This window comes from Thalassophryne amazonica, chromosome 1 (genome assembly GCF_902500255.1).
Source record: "Thalassophryne amazonica chromosome 1, fThaAma1.1, whole genome shotgun sequence".
In the NCBI taxonomy this organism is placed as follows: Eukaryota; Metazoa; Chordata; class Actinopteri; order Batrachoidiformes; family Batrachoididae; genus Thalassophryne; species Thalassophryne amazonica.
Window position 1 is genome coordinate 62869337 of NC_047103.1, and position 26772 is coordinate 62896108.

General features: G+C 41.0%; 1 protein-coding gene across 2 annotated transcripts; it reads left to right on the plus strand.

Annotated features, from left to right (window-relative positions):
- Nucleotides 1-926: 926 nt before the first annotated feature.
- Nucleotides 927-26161, plus strand: slc35b3 (solute carrier family 35 member B3). Of its 2 annotated transcripts, XM_034171032.1 has the most exons (11): nucleotides 927-1165; nucleotides 2499-2571; nucleotides 6106-6342; nucleotides 6606-6727; nucleotides 9675-9829; nucleotides 11783-11890; nucleotides 13417-13514; nucleotides 13709-13801; nucleotides 20014-20125; nucleotides 20322-20391; nucleotides 25283-26161. In XM_034171032.1, exons 2-11 carry the CDS (start codon nucleotides 2521-2523, stop codon nucleotides 25431-25433), a joined length of 1197 nt encoding a protein of 398 aa, XP_034026923.1. In that variant the 5' UTR covers nucleotides 927-1165; nucleotides 2499-2520; the 3' UTR covers nucleotides 25434-26161. The 2 variants fall into 2 exon arrangements, with proteins under 2 accessions (XP_034026923.1, XP_034026929.1); XM_034171038.1 differs by lacking the exon at nucleotides 2499-2571.
- The last annotated feature ends 611 nt before the right edge of the window (nucleotides 26162-26772 follow it).

Here is a 26772-nt window from a genome sequence, read left to right on the forward strand (position 1 = left end):
CTAAACAGGTGTATGATTCCTGCCCATGCCTGTGTAGTCTGAGGACACGGACGACACTTACACACAGAGATACTTTCCTGACTGACATGATTTAATGTTAATTAATTTTATTGGCTCAATATCCAGGTCAGAATGGCATTTTAATATGTATTTTGCGAGTGTTTTTCTGAGTGTGTTCAGTCGGGAATCCCCACTGAAAATGCATTAACATTTGGGAACTTCTTCAATATTTTGCACGGTTAGGAGGCCTCATGTCACTGTTCATGAAGGGACGTTTGCGTCTAGGGGGCAGCATTGGGAGTGTGGACTCTAATCGTCATATATAACCTCTTTGTTGGTGCCTCTGGCAGGGAATCTCAGAATGAGGCTCATCTTCCCCCCCAAACAGTGATGTCACCCGCCTGACCTGCATAAATGGTGGCAGCCGGTCGATGTCAAAGCCTCTCAGACCACGACTAAACAAGGTTTTCTGTAGATGTTTTATGGTCTTTCGGGTTTCTGGAACTATCTAAAGAACACATTTTTTTTGTGTTTATTTAGGCTATAAATGATCAGTGGGTGTTTCTGTTCCCCTTTAAAGTAATAAATAGTCATCTCTAGTTTATCCATTACTTAAGGTATCTGTTGAGGGGACTGTGTACAAAAAATGGCTGTAATTCCTAGATGGCCATTGCAATATTTTTGTTAAACCTCTTTAATTAAACCTGAATTTGTGGTGGCAGTAATTACAACTGTGTTGGTCCTGACTACAAATGCAGTTTAGTTTTATCTGCTTATTTTTAATTTGCTCCATTTCTTGACCCTCGCCCTCTTATATCGATTTTCATAATTTCCAACATTGAGAAAATAAAATGTTATTTTTCCGATTTGTGTTCCACCTGCTGTTGCGCGTGCGACTCTGCCAGCCAATGGAATCGCAGTTCAGAGTTCAGCTGGAAGCGGAAGTTGTTGGCTGCTTCTGTCCACTGTGTCTAAGCTACAGGCTAATTTTGCAGTTTGACGTGCATCTTCGTACTTTGGGACCATTTCATACCATTAAACAAAAACATGAAAACGTCTAAAATGTGCGAGACACGAAGCGCACACTACCAGGGAAATGATTTTCCCCCGGAGCGCCCTTGAAGAAGGGGGAAAACCGCTGTAAAGGAACCCGGAAGTGTTGATGGTAACGAGCTTGTTAGCTTGTTTGTTTAGAAATTTAATGGTCAGACCTGATCGTCTAAAGGCTGGCATTAGTTCTTGTGGCTGCTGTTAAGGCTGTTTACATAACGTGTGTGCCATTCTACAAATTACATTGTCATTGTCGACCTATTGTATTTAGTCCAGTTTGCATCGTTGTGATACGTGTTTTCATTAAGCTGCGCTGTTACACGACTAACATCGGGCTCAAAAACAATTTTTGTCATTTATCGAACGTACAGAAGTAAAGGCCTGCTTGATTGGCATTATTGTGATTAGCTTATACATTGAATGCATTTAAATGTATATTCTCCTGATTTATTTTGACAATGTAAGTCACTGAAGGGATTTTCTTTGGCATCACCATAGTTTTGTTACCTTAGTATTCAAATAAAAGTTTCACTATCTTATAATCAAAAGTATGATCAAAATTTGATTTGTCCTGAAAATATTTAGTAATTTGACCCATGTGGATTGAAATTGAAATGAAGTGGTTATGCAGTTCCTAGACACTCTGGGGTATTTGGCACTTATGTATGAAAGATAAGAAAACAATAATACACAGAACTAGCAAGTCATCCAAATTTATTCTGTGATGTGAAATAGTGTATTGTGTATTATAGTGTGGTTTATGCAACCGCAAATTTCTGTTATGTGTTCAAAAAACCCACGTGAAATATTTACTTTTAAATTTGTGCTTCTTATGTAAAATAATGTGATTTAATATATGTAACATCCCAGTGTAACACGAATGGTCAGTACACTGCAGTTTATATTAGGACGTGAAATGACACTGGGGTGCAATTTACAAGTGTCCAGCTTCCGGCTATCTGTAGGTACCTGTATTGATAATATAAAATATTATTAGTATGTAGCCATGTTAATTATCCTGTAGGGTTAGGGTCAGGGACAGGCAATTGTGCCATGAAGGGCCAAGACACTGCAGGTTTTCCTTGCAACCAACCACCTCAGCAGGTGATTTCATTGATGTGCAGGTGTCTCAGCAAGTGATTTCATTGACGATCAGGTGTTTATGTTTGGGGGAGAAGCTCATCAGAAAACCCACCTGCTGAGGTGATTGGTTGCAAGGAAAACCTGCAACTTTAGCTGAAGTTGTCAATATCAATTGTGTACATTCAGATATAAAGATTACCTGGGGTTTTTTTTCCACATAAAATTGTTTCTTGGTAGAGTACAAGTTGAACATTGTGCTTTGTGTCACTGTGAAAATGTCCCTTTGTATGTTCAGTGTCTGCAGAATGTTTGGATTGCACAATGAAAACTAGGCTTCATTTTTCATGTCATTGTTTGTTTTAAAGCACAGGTAAACAACAGTGTGCCATGAAGGGCCAAGAAAATGCAGGACTTCCTTGCATCCAGTTGCCTGAGCAGGTGATTTGACTGATAAGCTCCTCCTCTCATCTTTAAGTCCTGGGGGGTATTCCACAAAGAGTGATCAACCTAGACTGGCATAAATCCTGAACATAGGGAGTTGGGTGAACCCAACATGACTTAACCAGACTTATAGGTTCCACATACCAGTTATCAATTTGATCAGTTAACTCCAATTTGAATAAACAGGTGCCATGCTCATTCATGGGCAACCTACAAAAATATTATCAATTGATCATCAAAACCATGAATTATAATGGTGAAAAACTTTATTTTATGCCTAGGTTATTTCTCTGAGGGGGAGATGTATGTCCTCGAGGCATATGAGACTGGGTATGATTGTTACACTGCTCATTACAACGACACTGGAAGGTGATGGCGCAGCACGCTGGTTTAGTAGTTAGCACTCTTGCCTCACAGAGCTAAAGGTCCTGTGATCATTTCCTCCTGGCCCTTTGTGTGTGGACTTTCCATGTTCTCTCTATGTTTGCATGGGTTCCCTCCAGGTGTTTTGGCTTCCTCTCACTTCCAAAGATATGCAATTGTGGAGAAGTGGTGACTTTAAATTGATCCATATGTGACTTTAAAAAACAAGAATTGGTTGCACAAGTTTGAATATATTTTGGATCTTCTCTAAGCCACGCAGGGTCAAATTTTACATACGTGCTCACTTATATTTGGTTTAATGTCCCTTAGCTGCACCTTGACCAAATGCTTTTGGTAGCCGTCAAGAAGCTTCTGGCACAATTCTAGTTGGATATTTGACCACTCTTCTTGGCAGAATTGGTAGAGTTCTCTTAACCTGGTTGGTTTCATGGCAAAAACCCGACTTTTCAACATATCCCACAAATTTTCAATAGGGTTGAGGTCAGGGGTTTATATGGGCATTCCAGATCCCTGCTTTATGCAACCCAGAAATAGTTTTGATATGTGTTTGGGATCATTGCCCTGTTGGAACACCCATTTGTGGCCAAGGTTCAACCATTGATTTGAGGTGACATTGAAGAATTTGGAGGTGGTCCTCCTTCATTATTCCATCCACTTTGTGCAATGTACCAGTACTACTGGCAGTAAAACAGCCCCAGAGGATAATGTTACCACCACCATGTTTGACAGTTGATACAGTGTTCTTAGGTTTGAAAGCCTCACCTTTACTCCCCCAGACATACCTCTTGCCATTATGGCCATATAGCTCAATCATTGTGTTGTCTGACTATAAAACCTTGTCCATGTGGGCAGCTACAAATTTCAGTCTGGATTGAAGGTGTTGATTTTGGAACAGGAGCTTCTTTCTTGATTGGCACCCTAATTTCATAGCGATGTAATACTTGCTTCACTGTGGACAGTGGCGCTGGGGTTCCAGCAGTTTCCTGATTGGCGGGGGGGTGGGGGGGTGCTGTAGTGGTTTGCAATACTGCAAGATTTGGTATCAATTTGATTCCACATATATGCAGGCCCAGTATCACAGATACTGATACTTTATAATAATTAAGGTGGATGCATCATCAAATTGCTGAATCTGAATTAATTTTCATGACCTTCAAGTGTTTTTCTAATTTTTCCTTTGGATTATTAATTACTTAAAGCTCAGGATGGAGTTTGGGCAAAATTTATAGGTAAACAGAAAATACTAAAAGTTTTTGCTCAGAAACAATAAAACAGTAACAAAACAATTTTTTCCCCATACATTGTCATGTCTGAATTTTTTTTTCTTAAATAAACAAAGTGCATACAATTATCACTTGAGAACAAATGAAAACAAATTTATTTCAGGTAGTGTTCAGAAACTACAATACAAAAATTAGCTAAAATTTCTCCCTTCATTGTACTTTTATTCTGGATTTTTTTTTCTTAAAATGTACAAAAATGTCACTCCACAACAGATGTTATAAAACAAGTAGAATTTCAAATAGAATGTGTGTTCATGAAATACAGTACAAAAATAAGACAAAATTTCTCCCCTTCAGTGCACTTCTTTTGTGACTGCAGCAGTGCAAACAGAAGAGAAACTAAAGCATCAATCTCATTACACTGGAATTGATCGATATCAACACCAACATTGGTTTCTATATTATCTATATTTGGATTGATCTGCCCACCGCTACAGGCTTGAGCCTTGGTGGCCAATTTTGTCTCATTTGAGGGTGACAGATTTTATTCTTCCAGATCTTGGCAAATTGGTGATGCATCTGACTAACGTACTTAACGTACAGTTGTTTGAACTGATGATCTTAGAATCTGCAGTTGTTTATACCCCCATCACTCTCTGTATGAATGAGCACGAGCCAAGCCAAATCAAGCAGAATGTCAAAACAACCATATTTCGTTCCACATCTGGGAGGGAATAAAAATTGTGGGGGACAGCCATCCGAACACCCAGACTGGGCTCCCTGTGAACATATCCTGAACATAACCTACCCTGTAGCAGGGTATATTCAGATCAAATCTTACTATGGTCATTAATTTAAGATGGGAATTTTTGACCTGAAAATCTCAGTTTACTTCTTATTCTGATTTGACATATACCGATAAGTAAATAGGCCACTGTCGCCAACTGAACAGTTTCCTATAAAAAAAAATCGTTCGCACCTGCCTTCTCTTTGCATGCGTAATTTCGGAGCGACAGCTACGATTCACAGATTATCGCCTCGTTTCTGCTTAAAACTGCACTCCAGTCATCATCTATCTCAGCGACAGATATCTGAAGCTTTTGTACAACAATCATTTAAATGTTAAATGGACTGCATTTATTGAGCACTTTTCCATCTGCATCAGGTGCTCAAAGCGCTTTACAATTATACCTCACATTCACCCATTCACACAAACACACACTCACCGATGTCAGGCTGCTGCCATGCAAGGTGCTCACTACACACTGGGAGCAATTTGGGGATTAAGGATCTTGCCCCAGGGTCCTTAGTGATTTTCTAGTCAGGCTGTTTGAACCGAGGATCCTCTGGTCTCAAGCCCAGTGCTTAACCACAAACCATCACCTCCCCATTTCCACATAAATTCAGCATTAATTTATAATGAAAGACGGAGAAGCGATCAGAGCACCACAGCAGCACGTCTGAGTCTGACTCTTGACACCCAAAGTGATCAAAGGGATTAATGTGATTATTAACACTCAGATGACAAAGTAAAACCTCTTAAATCATTCTAAAGTCAGTTTTAAGCAGAACTGAGGCGATAATCTGTGAATCACTGCTGACGCGCCGAAATTACGCATGCACAGTGAAGGCAGGGCGGACCAATTTTTAGGGGGAACTGTTCGGTCTGCGAGACCAGCTTTGTGTAATACCCCCACCCCAAACATCTGTGGGATCACCTACTGAGGTGATTGGTAGCAAGGAAAACCTGCACTTTCTCAGCCCTTCATGCCCATTTCTAAGGAAAAATAAGATCTTTTCCACAGCCTGTCAGTTATTTTTTGTTTGGATTCATATTAATGCTCATACCTGCACATTGCACACAAGCAGGTGAAATGTAACATACATATACTGTATGCTCATCGTTTCCCTTTTGTTTCCCCAGCTCCCAACAGCCACCAAAACAATGAGTGCCAAATATGGTCTGGTGGGCTATAACAGTTCACGGAAATATATTTCAATATCTATCCCCTCATCCACGGAGGTGATGTCACCCCACATAAAGTCGGTTGAGGAGCTGAGAGTCTTGGGTATTAACCTGAGTAGCTTCAGTGCCCCAGCACAGTTTTTCATCTGTGTGGCTGGAGTGTTCCTCTTTTATCTCATCTATGGCTACTTGCAGGTACAGTTAACAACAATCACACATAGACATAAATTGAGATGTTGACACACGTAAATTAAAATGTCTTAAATTATGAGTGGTGCAGCTGTGACAAGTGTGGGAAATACAAGAGCATTATGTTGGAACATACATTCTGGAATAATTTTTTTTTTTTTGGGGGGGGGGGGTCAGTGTAACATGTGCACCAATTAGTTTTATACTTCAAAATCTATTTCAGAAAGTCACCACTGACTGCTGTGTGTTTTCTTTGTTTCAATGCCCAGGAGCTGATTTTTTCTGTAGAAGGATTCAAACCCTTTGGTTGGTACCTCACTTTGGTCCAGTTTGGCTTCTATTCTGTATTCGGGCTAGTGGAGCTTCAACTCACACCCGACAAGCGCAGAAGGTAGAGCTAATGCAGTGATCTCCCACATTTACTTTTCATTCATAAGTATGTTCCACTGCAGGGAGTATTAGCATACTGATGGGTTCATACCTGACCAGGCACTTTGCATGTCTCCACTGTAGAATCCAGTGCAGAAATGATGAATCTAGAATTTTATTCATCCATGCTTTGGATGGTATGTTGTAGACTTGGGTCTAAAAAAGCTGTGAGTACAATCCAATCAGCAGTGTTTTTCAGATGATGCTTGTAACAATTATGCCGCGTTCACACCGGGCGCAACGCGAGTGACAGCAGCGACAGGTTGCCATGTAATCCCTATGGAACGACAAGTTGTGGCGTCAAGCCACGCAGTGCGACGCAGTGGACGCGAATGAAGCGACGCGAGCGAAGTGATTTTGAGCGATTGGCGCATTTGTGGCGCGATATTGTGTCACGTTGCGTCGCCCTCCTCCCCAAGTTGATAAATCTGAACTTTTTCGTCTTGTCGCGCCACAATGACCAATCAGGGACTGAATATGTAGTGACGTGGAGATGTCTGGAGTTTGACTGAGTCTGGATGTGAACATGTTCTGTCTCTGGTAGCCAGCCTGTGAGCAGGACTTATTTCCCTTTTGTCCTTTATTTCACAATTATGACAGAGTTTGGGGGAAGAGCGAGGAGCAGCCACACAGCAGGGGCAGTGGAGTCTTTTTCTTTTTCAGGCGCGTGCGCAGATGTATAATAAAACAAATGGTGACTGGTTTCTAAACACAATTATGACAGAGTTTTTTGGAGAAGAGCGAGGAGCAACCCCACAGCAAGCAGCAGAGTTTTTTTTTGTTTTTTTAATTGTTTACATGTGCGCGCGTGAACAGGACAGGAGGTCCTCAAACTGGGTCCTGCAGAGGTGGAAGGACCGCTGAAAGAGGCCATCATCCAGACGCAGCTCCTGCAGCAAATAATGATACTCCCCGAATTGGGAACATCTCATGACGTTTGTCAGCTTTCCACAACAATTCGCTCCGTGTGAACAAGGTCCGTCATGTTAACTTGACTGACAACCGGAGCCAGTGAGCGGAATGGAAGCTCCTCCTATTTGATGACGCACTGGAGCGAATTTTTGCAGCGAAAGCAGAGCGACACACCGGGCGATGGTGGCGCGTCGGTTGCGTTTCCAACAGGAGAGGATTTGTGGCGTCTGGTCGCGCACGATGTGAACGCGGCATTAGAAGTATTACGTGCCACAGCACTGCAATTATTTCTCACCAACAAAATGCATGTAAATCAAACGGGGTGGGGGATACATTGTTGTTGTTTCAAATTAAAATCCTGGTGTTCCAATTTTTGAATCCACTTGATAACTTTCTGAAAGAACAGAAGCCAGCACAGACAAAAGAAATGAACTTTGTCGCTTATAATGCTGTATTCACATGGCGACAGCAGAAAAATCATTTATACTTAAACCTTTTTCAGAAAGCAGGCACAACAGTGTTTTACACAGTGTTATTTAACAAGAACACCTGTAATGTCTAGCTGTGATTGTTGCTTAAAGAATCAACTTCTTGTGAAGTTTCAGCTAAATGTCTCGCTGTAAAGTCATGTAACTCATTCCTCCTATCTCATATAGATCCAGACATCGCTGTAGTAACTAAATTAAACTCTGAATGCCCATTGGTGACCATCCTTAAAAATAAATTAACATTCTCTCACAATACAAATTCTGTTTTTACAGTCAGCTGGACTCTGACCAACATGAATGCAGCATTACTGTCTCCAATCTTGCTCATTTTACCTGTTAATACACCCAATCATATTGTCCAGCGATGGTTAATAACATATCAGTAATAATTATTGTCGAACAAACTCACAAACATATAAACACTTGTTTCAATAAACATATCTTTTTGGTTTTCTTTTTGGGACTTTTTGGTCACATTTGTGAGCTTTGATAAATGGCATTTTCTAGAGCATAAATCATAAGTTTTTTGTTTGTTTGTTTTTTTCTCTGAGGTCAAGAGGTCCTGGGACATGTAGTCCAGTGTGGCTTGTATACTGAAAAATAACATTTTTCAGAATTTAATGGAGTCTTCCAAGGCCTAATATGTATCTGTGTTAAAAAAAATTGTCAAAATCCATTAATTAGTTTTGCCGTAATCCTTCAAAGCCTATATAATATGAATTTTGATCCAGAACCCAGATCTGGATCTGGATCCGCATCACCTCCAAAATTCAGTGGAGTCATCCATTCCCTAATATCTATCTGTGGTGAAAATTTGGTGAGAATCCCTGAAGTAGTTTTGACGTAATCCTTCAAAGCATATACAAATTGAAATCTTGATCCATAGTCCGGATCTGGATGCAGATCTCCTCCCAAATTTAGTGGCGTCTTCCATGGCCTAATATGTATCCATGGTGAAAATTTGGTGAGAATCCATGAAGTAGTTTTGACATAATCCTTCACAGACCATAAGTGAAACTTGATCCAGGATCCGGATTCAGATCACCTCCAAAATTTAATGGACTCTTTCATGGCCTAATATGTATCTGTGTTGAAAAATTCGTCAAAATCCGTGAAGTAGTTTTGACTTAAATCCTTCAAAGCGTATATAAAGTGAAATCTTGATCCAGATCCAGATCACCTCCAAAATTTAATGGGTTCTTCTTTGGCCTAATATCTGTCTGTTGTGAAAATGTGTTCAAAATCTGTGCAGTAGTTTTGACGCAATCCTACTAACAGTCGGGCAGACAGACAGATTAATGCAGGTGATTTTATTACGTCCACCAAGGATGTAATAACACCTACATGCCACTGTGAAGTGGATTTGCATTGGATTCACCTTTTTGTTCACCACTGCCATTTTCAATGAATATTTGAGTAGTGAAAAAACATGGAAACCCAAAATATTGAAATCTGTTTCTCAACTGTTGCTGCTCCTCTCCCCCACCCCCACCCCTCTTTGTCTTTCAGGATACCATGGAAGACTTACGTGATTATAGCATTTTTAACAGTGGGCACCATGGGCATGTCCAATACCTCACTGGGCTACTTGAACTACCCTACACAGGTCATCTTCAAGTGTTGTAAGCTCATCCCTGTCATGATCGGTGGAGTGTTTATACAAGGTCAGCTCACTGTACTGGATTGGCATTTAAAGATATACTGATAAAAGCAATGTACCTGCACATACAGACCCCACACTGACAGTAGCCTGCAAATATGAAATTCATTGTTTGAAATGGAGGTACAGTCCTAGACCATTCATCAGGTGTCAGTGTTCTGCAGGTGCATGGCAGCACAGCACGTGATGTCTTTATTTTCTTTACAGAAGCGTCTTTGAATTACATATGTTTTAATGTGTCTGAACAGTGTTTTAAGGATGTCATGAGTAATTTGCAGTACCACGTTCTACGCATTCTAGTTATTGTTTAAATCCAGATTTACTTATGCATAGTTGTTTATTTTGTCCCATATTTTGCAATGTATGGGGTAATGTGTTTCTCCCCATGGTTGCTAGCAAAACATCTTGGCTAGCAGAAAGGAGAGCACAGCCTCCAGCAGGGGCCAGACACAGCTGATATCTAACACAGGCTAAGTAAAGTTGCTTTTTTGATTGTTCAGGTCATCAAAGTTAACTGGATTTTAGCTGGTTTCCTCCTTGTTACATGTATGTCCTTTTTAAGTTGAAGATGTTCAAGACAATAGCTTTTTTGTTTTAAGTTGTTGCTTAATCAAGCTGACTTGGTTGGACTAACCCACTTGTTTGGGCCATTTGATGTCTGCCTTTTCATAATAATTAACATCTCTTTTAGTCTTTTTAATTCACTTCTGTGAGTTTTTTTTTTTCCTGGAATAATTTCAAACCAGAGCCACAATTCTTATTTGTATGGTTGAAATCTGAGGGTTCTGTGTTTACAAATTAAAAACAGGCTTTCCAGGTTCAAAAACTTTAAAAAAGTTAATTTTTATCCACTATATAAAAGACCGATTGAAAATTAAATTTGCATCATTACTGTAAGAGTGAGTATAATTATATTTTCTAAAAATATAACATTATAACATAGGGGAGGTGATGGTCTAGTGGTTAAGGTGTTGGGCTTGAGTCCAGAAGATCCTGGGTTCAAATCCCCTCCTGACTGGAAAATCAGGCTTGGGCAAGGGCTTTAATCCCCTATTGCTCCCGGTGTGTAGTGAGCGCCTTGTATGGCAGCACCCTGACATTGGGGTGAATGTGAGGCATTATTGTAAAGCGCTTTGAGCGTCTGATACAGATGGAAAAGCGCTATATAAATGCAGTCCATTTACCATTCCATTTACCAGCCAAAAAAAAAAAAAAAAACTATATAAATGCAGTCCATTTACCATTCCATTTACCAGCCAAAAAAAAACAAAAAAACTGACAGACTTTGTTTGCAGCACCTCATCATAGTTACTGCACAAGTTACAGGAAGAGTATTAGGGCTCAGAATCAGTCCTCAGATATTCTCACTTCTCTTGGTTCATTCTGTCATCAGCAACCTCCTCAAGGATTGGTGCCCTAAGTGTTGGACAGGTTTTGTGCATTTTCTCCTCTTCCTCTGTCTCTCCCTCTCTGCGCGGATAGATGTGAGGGCCGATTGGAAAAACAGAACGCGTTCACTTAGAATGCAAACAGGAAAGTGACTTGGAGGAGTGTGAGGATGGCTGGATGGGTTTAAGGGAAGGGTGTGGCATAGCGTCTGATGTGAGGCCCTTCAAAGGAAAGTCAGGGAATCAAAGCTGACTGCAGCCAACCTGATGCCGAGTCCCCTTGACGTCCTCAAGGCATCCATCTGTCAGCTTGTTTTTTGGAAGAATCTTTCATCCTGTTGTATTTTCCCTCCTTTTTTCTTTCTTTGGCCAAAGCTCATTGTTACATGCACAATTTCAGAAAGTTTTGGTTTTAGAAGTTTTACCAGTCCTGTATAATCTCTCAAATGTAATCCCTTTGTGATTTACTGTAGTTCAAAATGTGAAAGTAAAGTTCATAATTTCAAGAGATTGTGTTGTACACTTTCAGACATATGATGGGACTCGTTATTATGCTCCTCTCTTCCCAGGTAAACGATATAATCTGATCGATGTGTGTGCTGCTCTCTGCATGAGTCTGGGGCTCATCTGGTTTACCCTCGCCGACAGCAAAGTGGCCCCCAATTTCAATGTCACCGGTAATGTCTTCTCGATTTAACACCACACTCAGTAGAATGACAGAAATTATCCAATGCTAACTCCATGACTACATTGTCATGCTATAGCTTCATGGTTGTTTTGTGATTTTTTTAAAAAAAGTGAAATCTCAGGGAATTTAAATGTTCTCTAAATTTCTCCTTCATATTGAAATATTGGTATTATAAAGTTTCTTTATTTTCACGGTACATCACAAAATCACAGCTGATTTTATTGTTGGTAAAATATTTATTTGGGGGATTCCATGGCATATGTTGCGAGTTTCCTCCTTTAGATTTTACAGGCAACATGAGGGAGGAATCACATGTATAAAAGGTTTAAAGTTGGTGGATTTACTGGGAACTTAGAATTTCTCATTTTCAGCTTTGAAAAATACTTTTAATAAAGGGATGAAAAAAAATTGAGTTCCCACTGACTCATTTTAGCAAACCAAGGAGAAAACATAACTGTAACTCATGTTAGTGTTGACAGCTGACAGACTAGACCGGTATGTTTTCTTACCTGTCCAGCAGGTATCCACTAAACATTCCTGTGAATTTGTCCAGATGTTAGCCTGAGTCCTTCCCAACAGGATCTCTGGTGGCGTGCGTGAGGGCGTGTGTATGTGTCCGTTGCTGTCTTTCTGTTTCCATGTTGCGTTGTTTTTTTTTTTGTCATTTTCTGCCTGAAAGTTCTGCTGTGTTTCTCTGGCTCATTGAAACTAACACTAGCATATGTAACTAGCAGTGCATTTTGACTTTCAAATAGCACTCTTGAGCACTCTTGGAAACCATGTGTCATCATGTCGTGTTGCAATTTTTACCTGCGTAGTTCAACATTCTCAATTTCTTTCCAGGTAAGAGAATTGTCATCATGTTGGTGATATAAGATTTTGAATCCTAAATTTGAATGCAGTGGGAAAAAATTATAGTGGTGCCAAAGAATTTTTTTTATATTCTTTAACTTAAATTTTAAAAAATTCGAAAGAGTTGCAGCTTTAATGCAATCCTACTATTCAGTCAGCACCAAGTAGTCACTTTAGCTTCTTTAACTTTGTGTAGCTGCTTTTCATGCCCAGCATCTTTTGCATTACATGCATTAATGCATTTTTTATTGCCCCTGTTATAAAACCACACAAATCTCACTGAAAATAAAATGGCAGCTTTCCTTACATTATTTTATAAACAGTAGAGAGGTGAGGATTCATCAGTTATAAATTAAATTAATTAATTGAAAAAAAACAAGACATTTGAAGGCATCAACCTGGGCTCTGAAAAAACATAGATCAACAATTTTTCACCATTTTCTGACATTTTATGGCCGTAACAGCTAATTGATTAATCAGTTGATTATTTCTCAATCAATTATGAAAATAATTAGTTGCATTCCCAGTTTACAGAAGAATATATTTTTACTTTTTTCAAAAATGGGTAATTTATGTTATCCTGAAGTAAGCACATTGAATGCTTTGATTTTTGCTGTGTTCATCACCTTATTCTCTTTTGTTTTGAATGTTTGTGGCACACAGGAGTTCTGCTCATCTCTCTGGCGCTGTGTGCAGATGCTGCAATTGGAAATGTGCAGGAGAAAGCCATGAAGCTCCACAACGGCTCCAACTCTGAAATGGTATCATGTTTAGCTCACTGAATACTTGACAAAAACTCTGCTCAGTTAGATGAATGCACAATGTAGACAAATATTTTGGGTTGATATAGAGTGTGAGGCTCTGCATTGATTGAACCATATTGTTGTGTACCAATCATTGACGTAGTTTTGGATGTTTGATGTCGTTAACTGGTCGTATGGGTCTACGTTTACAGGTGCTGTACTCGTACTCCATTGGTTTCATCTACATTCTCACAGGGCTGATCTGTGTGGGTGGGCTGGGCCCAGCAGTGGCATTCTGCTCAGAGGTGAGTGTGCCAAAAGATGATAGGAATAGATACACCGATTATAATGCTGTAATTCACCGCCTGTGTTATACAGGTTAAAAAAAATGCTCTTGGAGAGTGTGTTTCTCTGCCAGGGTCAGTCAACCAACAGGAGAGGATCAGCCATAATTCTGACTTCATCCCCTTCCTAAATCTCTAGAAACCCCTGTGACAGTGTTGACAAAACAATAACATGAATCATTTTAAGGAAGATTTGGTTCACCAACAAAATGTGTTCTGTTCTGGCTTACCATCTCTCTACAACATTTCATCTCAATCTATCTATCACTTTGAGTTGCAGCGTCTGCAGACAGACAGGGGTTATCACATAACCTCTGGCCTCCTCTGTCAGTTGGCAGAGGTAACTAGAAAAACAGAGTTGAACTCAGTTTCAGTACATGTTGGAAAAAGCCAAATGTTTTCATCTAACCATCAGTGTTTGGATTTTTTATTTTCTTCATCTTAGAAGTAAAAGACAAAAATCTACCCAAATATATGTTTTTGACAGTTTTTTTTTTGTTTTTTTTGTTTGTTTTTTTTTATTTTTTTTTAGCAGAATTATACAAATACTAATTCAAATGTATGTTTTTGCTGGTCCACAGGGGGAAAAAATATAGCTGAGCAGAGCCAGAGAAAAGATTAGGGCCTCTATCTTGACAGTGGACTCATAATGCATGACACAAATTCTTTTGGGGCAGGTTCAAGTTCTTTCTGCTACCTAGAACTGAACATAAAATGAACTGGAGTGTCAACTGTCATTTCCTTTAAACCCGAGTGCAGCATGTACACACTGCTGTGGTATTAAGCAGACACAAATAGAAGGTGTGAGAGAATTTGTGGTAAGGAAACTGATCTGCAAAATGATCTTGTGTGCAAATTCCTAAATGAAAAGAACCCAAGACCAATCAGCTGTACTACTTTTAAGGTAAAGTCATAACTGTTCAGTTTGTCCTGTGTGCTGTAATGCAGATGAAGTCGACTTTCTTTTTCTGTCAAGGTTGCAGTGTGTAATTAGTTTGTAATATGTTTTTTATGCCAGGTGCCACTGTGATTGGTTACATTTTTGGTATGCTTACAAAAGCTATCCGTCCATTTTCTATACCCGCTTAGCAGTCATAGAGTATGAGGTGGCGTACACCCTCTGGTCATTTTAAAGTTTCCAATTGGGCACCGCAGTCTCGTGTGAGGGCAGGCGCTAAAGGGGGAAAATATGATGCATATGATGTAATTTCTCTACTTCTGGGAAAAAACCCCAGCATTTTCACTGAGTTTTTGGGCAAATTACACACGTACAAAGTGAAAATGCAAAGAAAAAGCAATGATGCGGTGGGAAAGTAGACATGTGTTGTGGTTTGTTTATGACATGGCACTCAAACATGTCAAGGCGGTTTTGCAGGCGAGAGAACGCAGCTACTGTGGTTAGCTGTGAAGGTTAATGCCGCGTTCATACCGCATGACACACAATGCCACAAATTCACATCTCTCGCCTGGCGATGGACGCGCCACCATCGCCCGGTGTGTCGCTCTGCCATTACTACATGCACACATTACTTTTAATGCTATCTTATGTGTCTAAAAATAAAGTTTTCTCATGTAACAAAAGTTTTTAACTTCAAATTTACAGTAATCAGAAATGAATCTTGAACTAAAGACACATTTGTGAGGATTTTAAGGTGGCCAAGAAAACGGAGATAATCAATAACTCCAAAGCTCCTACCAAAACTAGGAAAACTCAGAAGTAAGTGACGACTGAATAAGTTGATGCATTAATGTGCCATAAATACTCCTATTGTTCCCCCCATGGCCCACTTTCATCACTGCACCTTCTCAGTTTCAGTGGAATTTTATTGACATGGGAAACATATGTTTACATTGTCAAAGCAAGGGGTGGAGCAAAAAAAAGAAAAAGTCCTCTCTCTCTCTCTCTATCCCTCCCTCACTTTCTCTGTCTCTCTCTTCCTCGCTCGCCCTTTTCCTGCTGAGCAAACATGAAGCCTTTCAACTGTAAAATAAACTCTAAATTTCTAAATGTATCATCATCAGCACTCACACAAGAATCTCTGGGTAAACACTGAATAATTTTGGTTGAGTTTTTTTCCCATTCAGTGGAGAGAAAGTGAATCTCTGTTTGGCTGTCCTCTTCAGCTGTGCTCTGAGCTGCTGTTAAAGCATTTCACAGCCTTGGGATGTTGAAGCGGCTGATTTTTCAGTAACAATTCAGTTCATTTTTCGGAAACTCTGTGCTCGGTGGCACAGACCTTTTGAACCCGAGAGCTGGGTGAAAATTTGTCATAACCAAACTCTCGGCCGTGGTGCACGGAAGAAACAGCTCGGCTTCAATTTAGACACCAAGAAGACCCCGCACAGCAGTAAACAGAGCAGGGAGCAGGCAGCACTAAAGAGGTTTCACAGACATGGTTTCTCTCCAGTATCAAAAAATCCCGCAGCTTGGATCGGGAAATTCCGATAAGTGAATTACGTTTGTATCCGAACCCGATACCGATCTGGGATCGGATCGGCCCCAACCCTATGCACCATGGTCTGTCAATTTTCCAACTTGAATAAGGCTGTAGCATAACAAAATGTGGAAAAACTGAACTTCTGTGAATACTTTCCGGATGCAGAATAGGTTGGCAATACACATAATGTAATATTGTACAGATTGACACATTTTGGCTGAGTTATGGCCCTTGATTCACAAACCTAGACGCTGCCAGTTTCATGAGTTGGTGTCTGCATTCTGAAATCAACTATCACATACCTTAAAATGTTATCAGAATATATACTCAACAAAAATATAAACGCAACACTTTTGGTTTTGCTCCCATTTTGTATGAGATGAACTCAAAGATCTAAAACTTTTTCCACATACACAATATCACCATTTCCCTCAAATATTGTTCACAAACCAGTCTAAATCTGTGATAGTGAGCACTTGTCCTTTGCTGAGATAATCCATCCCACCTCACAGGTGTGCCATATCAAGATGCTGATTAGACACCATGATTAGTGCACAGGTGTGCCTTAGACTGCCCACAGTAAAAGGCCACTCTGAAAGGTGCAGTTTTGTTTTATTGGGGGGGATACCAGTCAGTATCTGGTGTGACCACCATTTGCCTCATGCAGTGCAGCACATCTCCTTCGCATAGAGTTGATCAGGTTGTCAATTGTGGCCTGTGGAATGTTGGTCCACTCCTCTTCAATGGCTGTGCGAAGTTGCCACGACGAACTGGAGTCAGGTCGAGACCTCGATGAGGACAACGAGCATGCAGATGAGCTTCCCTGAGACGGTTTCTGACAGTTTGTGCAGAAATTCTTTGGTTATGCAAACCGATTGTTTCAGCAGCTGTCCGAGTGGCTGGTCTCAGACGATCTTGGAAGTGAACATGCTGGATGTGGAGCTCCTGGGCTGGTGTGGTTACACGTGGTCTGCAGTTGTGAGGCTGGTTGGATGTACTGCCAAATTCTCTGAAACGCCTTTGGAGACGGCTTATGGTAGAGAAATGAACATTCAATACACGAGCAACAGCTCTGGTTGACATTCCTGCTGTCAGCATGCCAGTTGCACGCTTCCTCAAATTTTGCAACATCTGTGGCATTGTGCTGTGTGATAAAACTGCACCTTTCAGAGTGGCCTTTTATTGTGGACAGTCTAAGGCACACCTGTGCACTAATCATGGTGTCTAATCAGCATCTTGATATGGCACACCTGTGAGGTCGGATGTATTATCTCAGCAAAGGAGAAGTGCTCACTATCACAGATTTAGACTGGTTTGTGAACAATATTTGAGGGAAATGGTGATATTGTGTATGTAGAAAAAGTTTTAGATCTTTGAGTTCATCTCATACAAAATGGGAGCAAAAACAAAAGTGTTGTGTTTATATTTTTGTTGAGTATACTAAGCACTTGTACAAAAGCAGCTTTTGCCAGTAGGGGATATTGTGTTGTCAGAGAGCGCTCTTGTTTGTTGTTGTTTTTTAGGCATTTTTCCATTGATTAAAAATACTATCCTCCAAAAGGTCCAACACAGTCATAAATAAACTAAACCTGTAAAGGGGCTACACAATTCTCAAGTGGCTGCTGTGTTTGCTATAAAAAAGATACCATAAGTTTAACTCTTCATTAAGACCAGAGTGCTCAAGTGTATCTATTGTATATACGAGGTCTGTTAGAAAAGTATCCGACCTTTTTATTTTTTGCAAAAACCATATGGATTTGAATCACGTGTGATTGCATCAGCCAAGCTTGAACCTTCGTGCGCATGCGTGAGTTTTTTCATGCCTGTCGGTTGCGTCATTTGCCTGTGAGCAGGCTTTGTGTGAGCAGTGGTCCACCCCTCTCATCGGATTTTTATTGCGAATAAATGTCTGAATGATTTGGAGCTTTGCTGCATCTAATTTTTCCAGAAACTGTGAGAGACCTCCAGGTGGACACCATTCGGAAAATTCAGATGGCTTTCAGGGACGATTTTATGGGGATTACACAGATTAAGGAGTGCTCCAGCTGGTTTAAAGACCGCCCACAGCGTCTGAGAGCGCAGCGCACTCCGAGCGCCGATCGACAGGCTGACACCCCGCTGAAACAACCAGATCATTTCCAATGTGAAGGCTTTGTTGATCCGGGAAGTCGTCTGACTTCCACAAAAATGGCATAAGACGTGGACATCAAGACTTTTTCGGCACATTCCACTGTTACAGGAGTTTTTTTCATGGAAAAAGAAGCGGAGGGATGCACCACCGTGCCGCTCATGGTGCGGGAGAAAAGCACCTCCGTGTTGGTCTCACAGGACGGCTTTCAGATAGCTTTCAGACGGCTTTCGGTGGCTTTTCAGTCGTGTGACTATCCGAGAAATTGTGCATGAGCTGGACATGCCAGAACATGTCCTGTGAGGCTTCATCACGGCGTTGTTTTGCGTCAGGCGGCTCCACAGCGACGCTTGGAATTCCTCTGCATGTCTGTCTAAATGTGCCAATAAAGTGCAGATGTCCACGTCTTCCGCAATTTCTGTGGAAGTCAGACGACGTCCCGGATCAACACAGCGTCCAGTTTGGAAATGAACGGCACATTACACTGTTACGGGAGTTTTTGTCATGGAAAGAGGAGTGGAGGAATTCCACGCGTCGTGGCGGAGCCGCATGGCACAAAGCAACGCCGTGATGAAGCCTCACAGGACATGTTCTGGCATGTCCAGCTCATGCACAATTTCTCGGATAGTCACACGACTGAAAAGCCACCGAAAGCCATCTGAAAGCCGTCCTGTGAGTCCAACACGGAGGTGTTTTTGTCCCGCGCCATGAGCGGCTCCGTGGCGCATCCGTCCGCTTCTCTTTCCATGAAAAAAACTCCTGTAACAGTGGAATGTGCCGAAAAGTCTTGATGTCCACGTCTTCTGCCATTTTTGTGGAAGTCAGACGACGTCCCGGATCAACAAAGCCTTCACATTGGAAATGATCTGGTTGTTTCAGCGGGGTGTCAGCCTGTCAATCGGCGCTCAGAGTGCGCCGCGCTCTCAGATGCTGTGGGCGGTCTTTAAACCAGCTGGAGCACTCCTTAATCTGTGTAATCCCCATAAAATCGTCCCTGAAAGCCATCTGAATTTTCCGAATGGTGTCCACCTGGAGGTCTCTCACAGTTTCTGGAAAAATTTGATGCAGCAAAGCTCCAAATCATTCAGACATTTATTCGCAATAAAAATCCGACGAGAGGGGTGGACCACTGCTCACACAAAGCCTGCTCACAGGCAAATGACGCAACCAACAGGTGTGAAAAAAAACTCACGCATGCGCACAAAGGGTCGAGCTTGGCTGATGCAATCACACGTGATTCAAATCCATATGGTTTTTGCAAAAAAATAAAAAGGTTGGATACTTTTCTAACAGACCTCGTATATCCAGTATTCTTTTCTGCATTTTTTAAAAATAATTTCACCAACTCTCAAATATTTGGAGACCCTCTCAATACCCCAGAATTAGAGATGCTGGTGAACCATAATCAATACACTTAAAGATGAGCCGTGGAAATAATAGTTTGAACATGCACTATTACATGATGTTTTTGTGTTGCTACCATTGCGTAACCCCCCTAAATCCATCACAAAATAAGTTTTCTTGTGGCACCATCCTGACACACTGGTTGAAAAGGTTTTTGTGTAAAATGTGTTCACTTGCAGTATGTGTCCTCTCTTGCCTTCCAGCATCCTGTGAAGACCTACGGTTATGCGTTCTTCTTCTCTCTTACGGGTTATTTTGGCATCTCCTTCGTACTGGCTTTGATCAAACTCTTTGGTGCCCTGGTTGCTGTTACAGGTCAGTTTAATAGTAGACTATTCTTCTTGCTAAGATTTTGGTATATACCACATAGCTATTTAAAGGGTAGATTACATTAAGTCAGTCAGTTCATCTAAAATGATAACCACTTATAGAGGGATATTATTTTTTTATTAATAATATACAGCAAATGGTATTAATGATTTTACCCTGAATGAGTTTTCCTCTTTTGCAGTGACCACAGGCCGAAAGGCCATGACTATCGTACTTTCCTTCTTCTTCTTCACAAAGCCTTTTACTTTTCAGTAAGTATCAACACCTTTTGACTTTTTTTGTTCTTGCTTAAAGTAATTGCACACTGTGACTTGCAACCTTTCTTTTGAGTAATAATTTGGCTCTCTTGCTCCCTGATTTTCATCTCCTCAGTCTATTTTCTGAGTTTAACTCATATACCGCTTGGTCTTCTTCTTGTTTTTGCCCTCTAACGTTTCTGTGCTGTCAAAGGGGCCTCATTTTCTGTGGTACCTCTTCTCCTCTGTGTCTCGATTATGACTTTATTCATGCAAGATACAAAAATGCCCTTTTTCTAGCTTTGCTCTCCCTCCAGCTGATACGAGCTCTTAACAGTGACCACCCTCTCAGTCCCTTTTGTGATGACACTTTACACTCTTTGACATCAAGGTTTCATTTACACTGTATGTAATACTACTTATTACTTTGGCTAAACATAAAAACTCACTCTTTTACCTCCACAAGTAAAGAGAAAGTCAGAAACAACGTATTTCCTTATTGTCATACATCTAAAGGGAGTTTGTCAAGAAACACCCATTTTAAAAAGCCTTCACACTAGAAATGACAAAACTACCTGAAAATGTTTGTAACAACATATTCAGGAAACGATTTGAAGCTGGTTATTCATGTCATCCCAGTAAATTTAATAAGCCCTTGGCCTGGTTTCATAAAGCAGTCTAATCTTGTTTAGTCTAATAAACTCACTTAGTTGACTGATTTACTGACTTTAGTCGGATCAACTTTGATGTTACTCGACTACAGTTTTTAGCCTGGTACAGAGGAGGCTAAGCTTATTTTAGTCTACAAAACGTCAGTGTCTTACCTCAAAAACAGGCGGCTGTCATGTACCACCACTTGCTGGAACACTCAAGACCACCCTTACGTCACTCATTTTCCTTCAAAAGGAGAGCTTCCTCAGCTTTTTTTCTGTCTGTCATGATGTGCTTGTGACAGTTCTCACATGAGCCACTGAGCATCGCTGTTACAGTGAGCAACGTTGTGTGCACAAAAAGGCTTGACGGAAGTGTAGAAGAAGAAACTGAAGAGTGAAACTGCTAGTATAAGAGCTAAGTACATGGTTCTGCAGTTCGTATGGGTCAATAAATGTTAATAAAGCCAGTTAATGAAACAAAGGCTGGTTAGTTTATGACAACGGCCAACCCAGAAGTAAACAAAATGGTCGCACATTGGAGCCGTCTCTTGGCAGCGGCACGCACGAGGCCGTTATTCCCCTGAAAACTGTCGACTAAAGTAAGATGGCTAATCTACAAGTTTAATCGTTGTGAAATGGTGATTAGATGGATAATGTTGGGCGACTAACTGTAGTTGACTAAGTAAGTTTAGCAAAACAAAAGATTAGATTGCTTTATGAAACTGGGCCCAGGTGTGGCTTCACACAAGTAAGGTCAAACCTTACCAACCTCTAGAGCAGAGCTCTTCAACTCCAGTCCTCGAGGGCCGGTGTCCTGCACCCTTTAGATATGTCACTGCTTCAACACACCTGAGTCAATTAATGTCATTAGCTGCCCTCTGGAGACCTTGAATGCACACTGAGGAGGTAATTTAGCCATTTAATTTAGGTGTGTTGGACCAGGGACACATCTGAAAGGTGCAGAACATGGCCCTCGAGCACCGGAGTTTAAGACCCCTGCCCTAGAGCAATCAAACAGGTGACAGCGGTAAGGAAAATCTGACTCTGATGATATTGAGGAAGAAACCTCAAGCAGACCAGACTCAGAGGTGAGACCCTCTGCTTAGGCCATTCTAACAGTTAAAATATTTTGCAAAGTTTTACACAACAGAACATAATACAACAAAAGATGAATTTGATGAGAAGTCCATGCAGGCCTCCAGTCCACAGGCAGGAGTCATCCATCATGCCATTCAATGGTCCTGTTCCCGCGGCAGAGTCCATTCCACGTTCCTCGTCTGTTTCAGAAATTATGCAGCAGCCAAATCCAGCACATGATGTCATCCGCACTTCAGACAGAGAGAAAAAAGCAGAATCAGTCGGCCAGAAAAAACTACACCTTAGGTAAAATTCATCAGCATTAAGCAACAGGAAAGCAGAGAAAATACTAAAGTTACTAGCGGCCGGTGATCACTAGCCCTAAGTTTCACTAACAGACGCAGAATTTAGATAAAGTTGAGGCCGAGACATGCTCCGTTTACTAATTAAATTAATTTAAAAGGATAGGAAGCATAGTTCCTCCCGAGGAACTATGATTCCTATCCTTTTAAACTCACTTGGGAGGAGCTCAAAGTCGAGCCGCTGCTCCTCCACATCGAAAGGAGTCAGTTGAGGTGACTCGGGCATCTTTTCCGATGTCCCCTGGACGCCTCGATGGAGAGGTGTTCCGGGCACATCCCATTGGGAGGAGGCCCCAGGGAAGACCCAGGACACGCTGGAGGGACTACATCTCTCGGCTGGCTTGGGAATGCCTTGGGGTTCCCCTGGAGGAGCTGGGGGATGTGTGTGTGGATCGGGAGGTCTGGGCGGCTTTGCTTGAGCTGCTGCCGCCGTGACCCAACTCCAAATAAAGCGGAAGAAAATGGATGGATGGATGGATGGATGGATGGATGGATGGAGGAAGCATAGTACCATGCTATGCTGGTATGCTAGCCACACTAGAGGGAGAATAAATGTGTCTTAAGTTTAGATTTGCAGATCTCTACAGAATCTGACTGTTTTATTGCCATAGGGAGATCATTCCACAAAACAGGTGCATGATAACAGAAGGCTCTGTGGCCCCCACTTTTTATTCACCCTAGGGACACAAAGTAACACTGTGCCTTGAGAACGCAGAGCCCGGGCCGGTACGTAGGGTTTAATTAGGTCAGCTAAGTAGGAAGGTGCTAGTTTGGGAATAATTTTAGAGGTTAATAGCAAAACCTTAAAATCCAACTTCACAGGGACAGGAAGCCAGTGAAGAGCTGCCAAAATGGCTGCCAAAATGGATAAAATCACTCACTACACTCACGCTTTTAATATAATGACTTACAGGCCCCCTGCTGGAATGGTGTGTGAGTCCATAATGTAGTTAGCAACACCCATTGTTCAGTGTTGTTAGCTAATATCCGTAGCTTTTCCAGAAATATTTCTCCTGCCAACATTCCATTTAGGCAGCATTCATCTGTGACTCAGAATACATAAGCATACCAAACAGCATATGTCAGCTCTCCACAGTTTCTCTGTGATTGAAGTTGCACGCACAGCTGCTGTAAGCAGGTAATTTTAATTTGACAAAAAAAGACAGTGGCTGAAGACATTAAAACCACTACAGTTTTCACTCATGGTACCAACATGAGACTTAACTCACTTTTGGTAAGAGCAACATAACAGTTAACTAAACTGACTAAACCAATTGAACTACAAAAACACAATAAATCAGTAACACTAACAACACTGTTAAACTAACATGAACCGCGATAACAATATTTAAAACCTCAAAACACCAAACTCCCATGGGGGGAGTGCCTCACAGATTGAAAATCACTTATATAGGTAAGATAAACTTTATTGATCTCACAGAGGAGAAATTCACGTTACGTCAGCTCTTAAAAAACACAAGATGGGTGCAAGTAGAGGAAAATGTTCATCAAGCAGCGTGTGCAAGGATAAGCAATAATAATACTTGTAACAGTACAAGACATAAGAAAATGAGGTTGAAATAGAATATATATATATATATATATATATATATATATATACTACTATTATCATCATCATTACTATTACTACCCTTTCACCAGACAATAATCAATAGGGAAAAGTGGCTTGACCTGCTTGGTCTACTGCCACCGTGAGCCGGATAAACGGCAGAAAATGAATGAATGAATGAACATGGGTTTGCTTTGTTTCTTTTTTTTTTCTTATACTTTTTATGATGTTGAAAAAGACTTTTATTTGCTAGTGCTGCTTATATTGCAGTTTGGCATGTTTTATTTTGACACCTTGTTTTCATTCAGGCCTGTGGGCAAAAATTCCTTACTTTCCCCCAGATGATGTTTAAATTATTTAAAAAAAAATGTAAAGCAAAGTGATATATGCCCCACCCCTTTTGTTTTGATCCAAATGATAATCCAAATTGTGACTAAAAGCCTTGATTCAAATCATGAGCTTTATGGTCTGTTATGCCTCGTGTCCACATCCCCATTAGTTTCCAGTTTGCTTCCAGATAAAAATCAGGAAGCAAACGGCATCCAAAGCCGCAAAAATGGGCAGAGCTGAAGTGTTTGGTACAAGTCTAATGCCATCAGCTTGCAGCGCATTCCCTGGACATTGCAGATGGCCAGTTGTTGTGAGCTTGCAGATGCCCAGTTGGGTTTCCGATGACTTCTGTTGGCATCAAAATATTGAACAGGCCAAAATGTTGTTCTCAATTGTCCCACTAATCCTGATACTCTAGATAATGTCCGGCTCGCTTCATGATGGCCATCTATACTTGCAGATGAGTTGCGGTGGGCTTTGCGATTGTCCTGTGAGTTTGCCGTTTTGCATTTTTTTTTTCTGTTGGGAACCAAACCACAACCTAACCAGACACATGGGGACAGGGGGTTTTTCAGCACTATTAAAAAGTAAATCATGAAATTATTTTGAGTTTGCTGACCACAGCTGAGCACTACAAACATTGACATTTTTGACTGAGTTGCCACACATGCAACAGCACTGAAATTCATCCAAGTACAGCATTTCTTGTCTGAGAATGTTTGTTTTTATATCACAGCTGTGTGCCCAGGCAGATCAATCTTTGGAATCCTCTTAAACTGGCATTGGCATGCTCTCAAATGCTGTTATCCTCTGTGTTGTATTTTCTTGCATCAGCGTTTGAACTTCCTACTATTTCTTCTTGATTTTTGGCCCTTCATTTAAAATATCTAACCAATCCTTCTGCCCTTTCTCAGGTACATCTGGGGGGGCCTTCTGGTGCTCTTTGGAATCTTCTTGAATGTTTATAGTAAAAATCAAGACAAAATTAAACTGCCATCTTTGAAGGACCTCAGGAGCTGGCTGCTGATAGGAAAAAAAGTCAGATTTATATCACAAAATGTATAGAAGGGACCCACGGTTGTAGCAGAAGTCCTGCACTGACATACTTTACATCTGAAGATGTGCTGTTCATCCACCCGTCTCAGCGTGCTCCAGCCAAGAGCCTTATCACCGACAACACAGAGCCAAGGATGATGATGATGATGAGATTTGGGCACCTTGAATTACGAAGGTCCACAGAGCTACTCTATTCCCCATGTTCCACTACATAGCTGGTGTAGAACATAGTGAACTTACTCAGACTTTTTGCAAGGGGACCAATGGCTGATGAGCTTTTTTTAAAGCATCTCACACAATGAAGAATAACACAACAGACTCTAAAGGGGAGACCGTACTGTCACTAATCAAATTGCACAAGTTTGCACTGGAAAGGAGGGAAGAAGTGGACCAGTTATAGGGTAGAAAATACATTGACACTATAACCTGTTGGGTGCGAAAAGAATGTGTGTGGCCACCCTCAAATGTTTGCCCTGCATGTGCTGAAAAAAAACTGGCATTTTATTGAATTATCTTGACAGAAGTGACTTTTTAATAGTTTATTTGTAACTTATATCTTGTGCCCTAAATAATGGGAAAACATCAGTTAACGTGGTGACATGTTAGAGAAGTAAGGGGCAATTTACTCCCCTTTGCGTCAACGGTGTAAACTGCCATTATTTGCTAACAGTGTGTTTGGGTCAAAGGGTACAAAACAGTTTTACAATAAAACAAATGGACACATTTGTCTTAAAGTTTATCCTGTTTCCTTCCTCCCGTGTGCTTGAGCCAACTCTTGTTCTCCTCTCGCGCTGCTTAAGAGTTCAGAACGTGTTGAAAAGTTCAAATTATGTACATATGTGTCGATTGAATTCTTGGGGGGGGGGGCTGCAAAACTGAAGACAAACGGCAGAGTTGTGTTGAGACTTTCCTGTGCATTTAGATTGTTCCTGTCTACAACATGCATGTGTTACATTTACTCAAATGCAAAGCTTTGTCATAACTGTGCTTATGCCAGACATAACATCACTAATGTTGGCGCTAAACAACTGTTTGCGTACAGTGGTGTTTCTCCCGTGCATGAAGGTTTGTTGAACTACTGGTAGAAATCTGTTTGAAAACTCTTTTGTCCTTGATGATCACAGTGCATGTGTCCCTGCCGTTTCTTGGCGTGAAATAACGGAGACTTGCCAGCTCAGTAGGAGGCGGCTGAGAGTGGCCCTCTCTGTGATCTTAATAGAGGCGCAGATATTACAGTCTCACTTCTAGGCGGGAAACCCTACACTGGGCCAATTAGTAATTTGGTATTTCATAAAATGTGGCAGTTTGTGTGTGATGACAAACTGACAGCGATTCCGTCTCCTCCAGG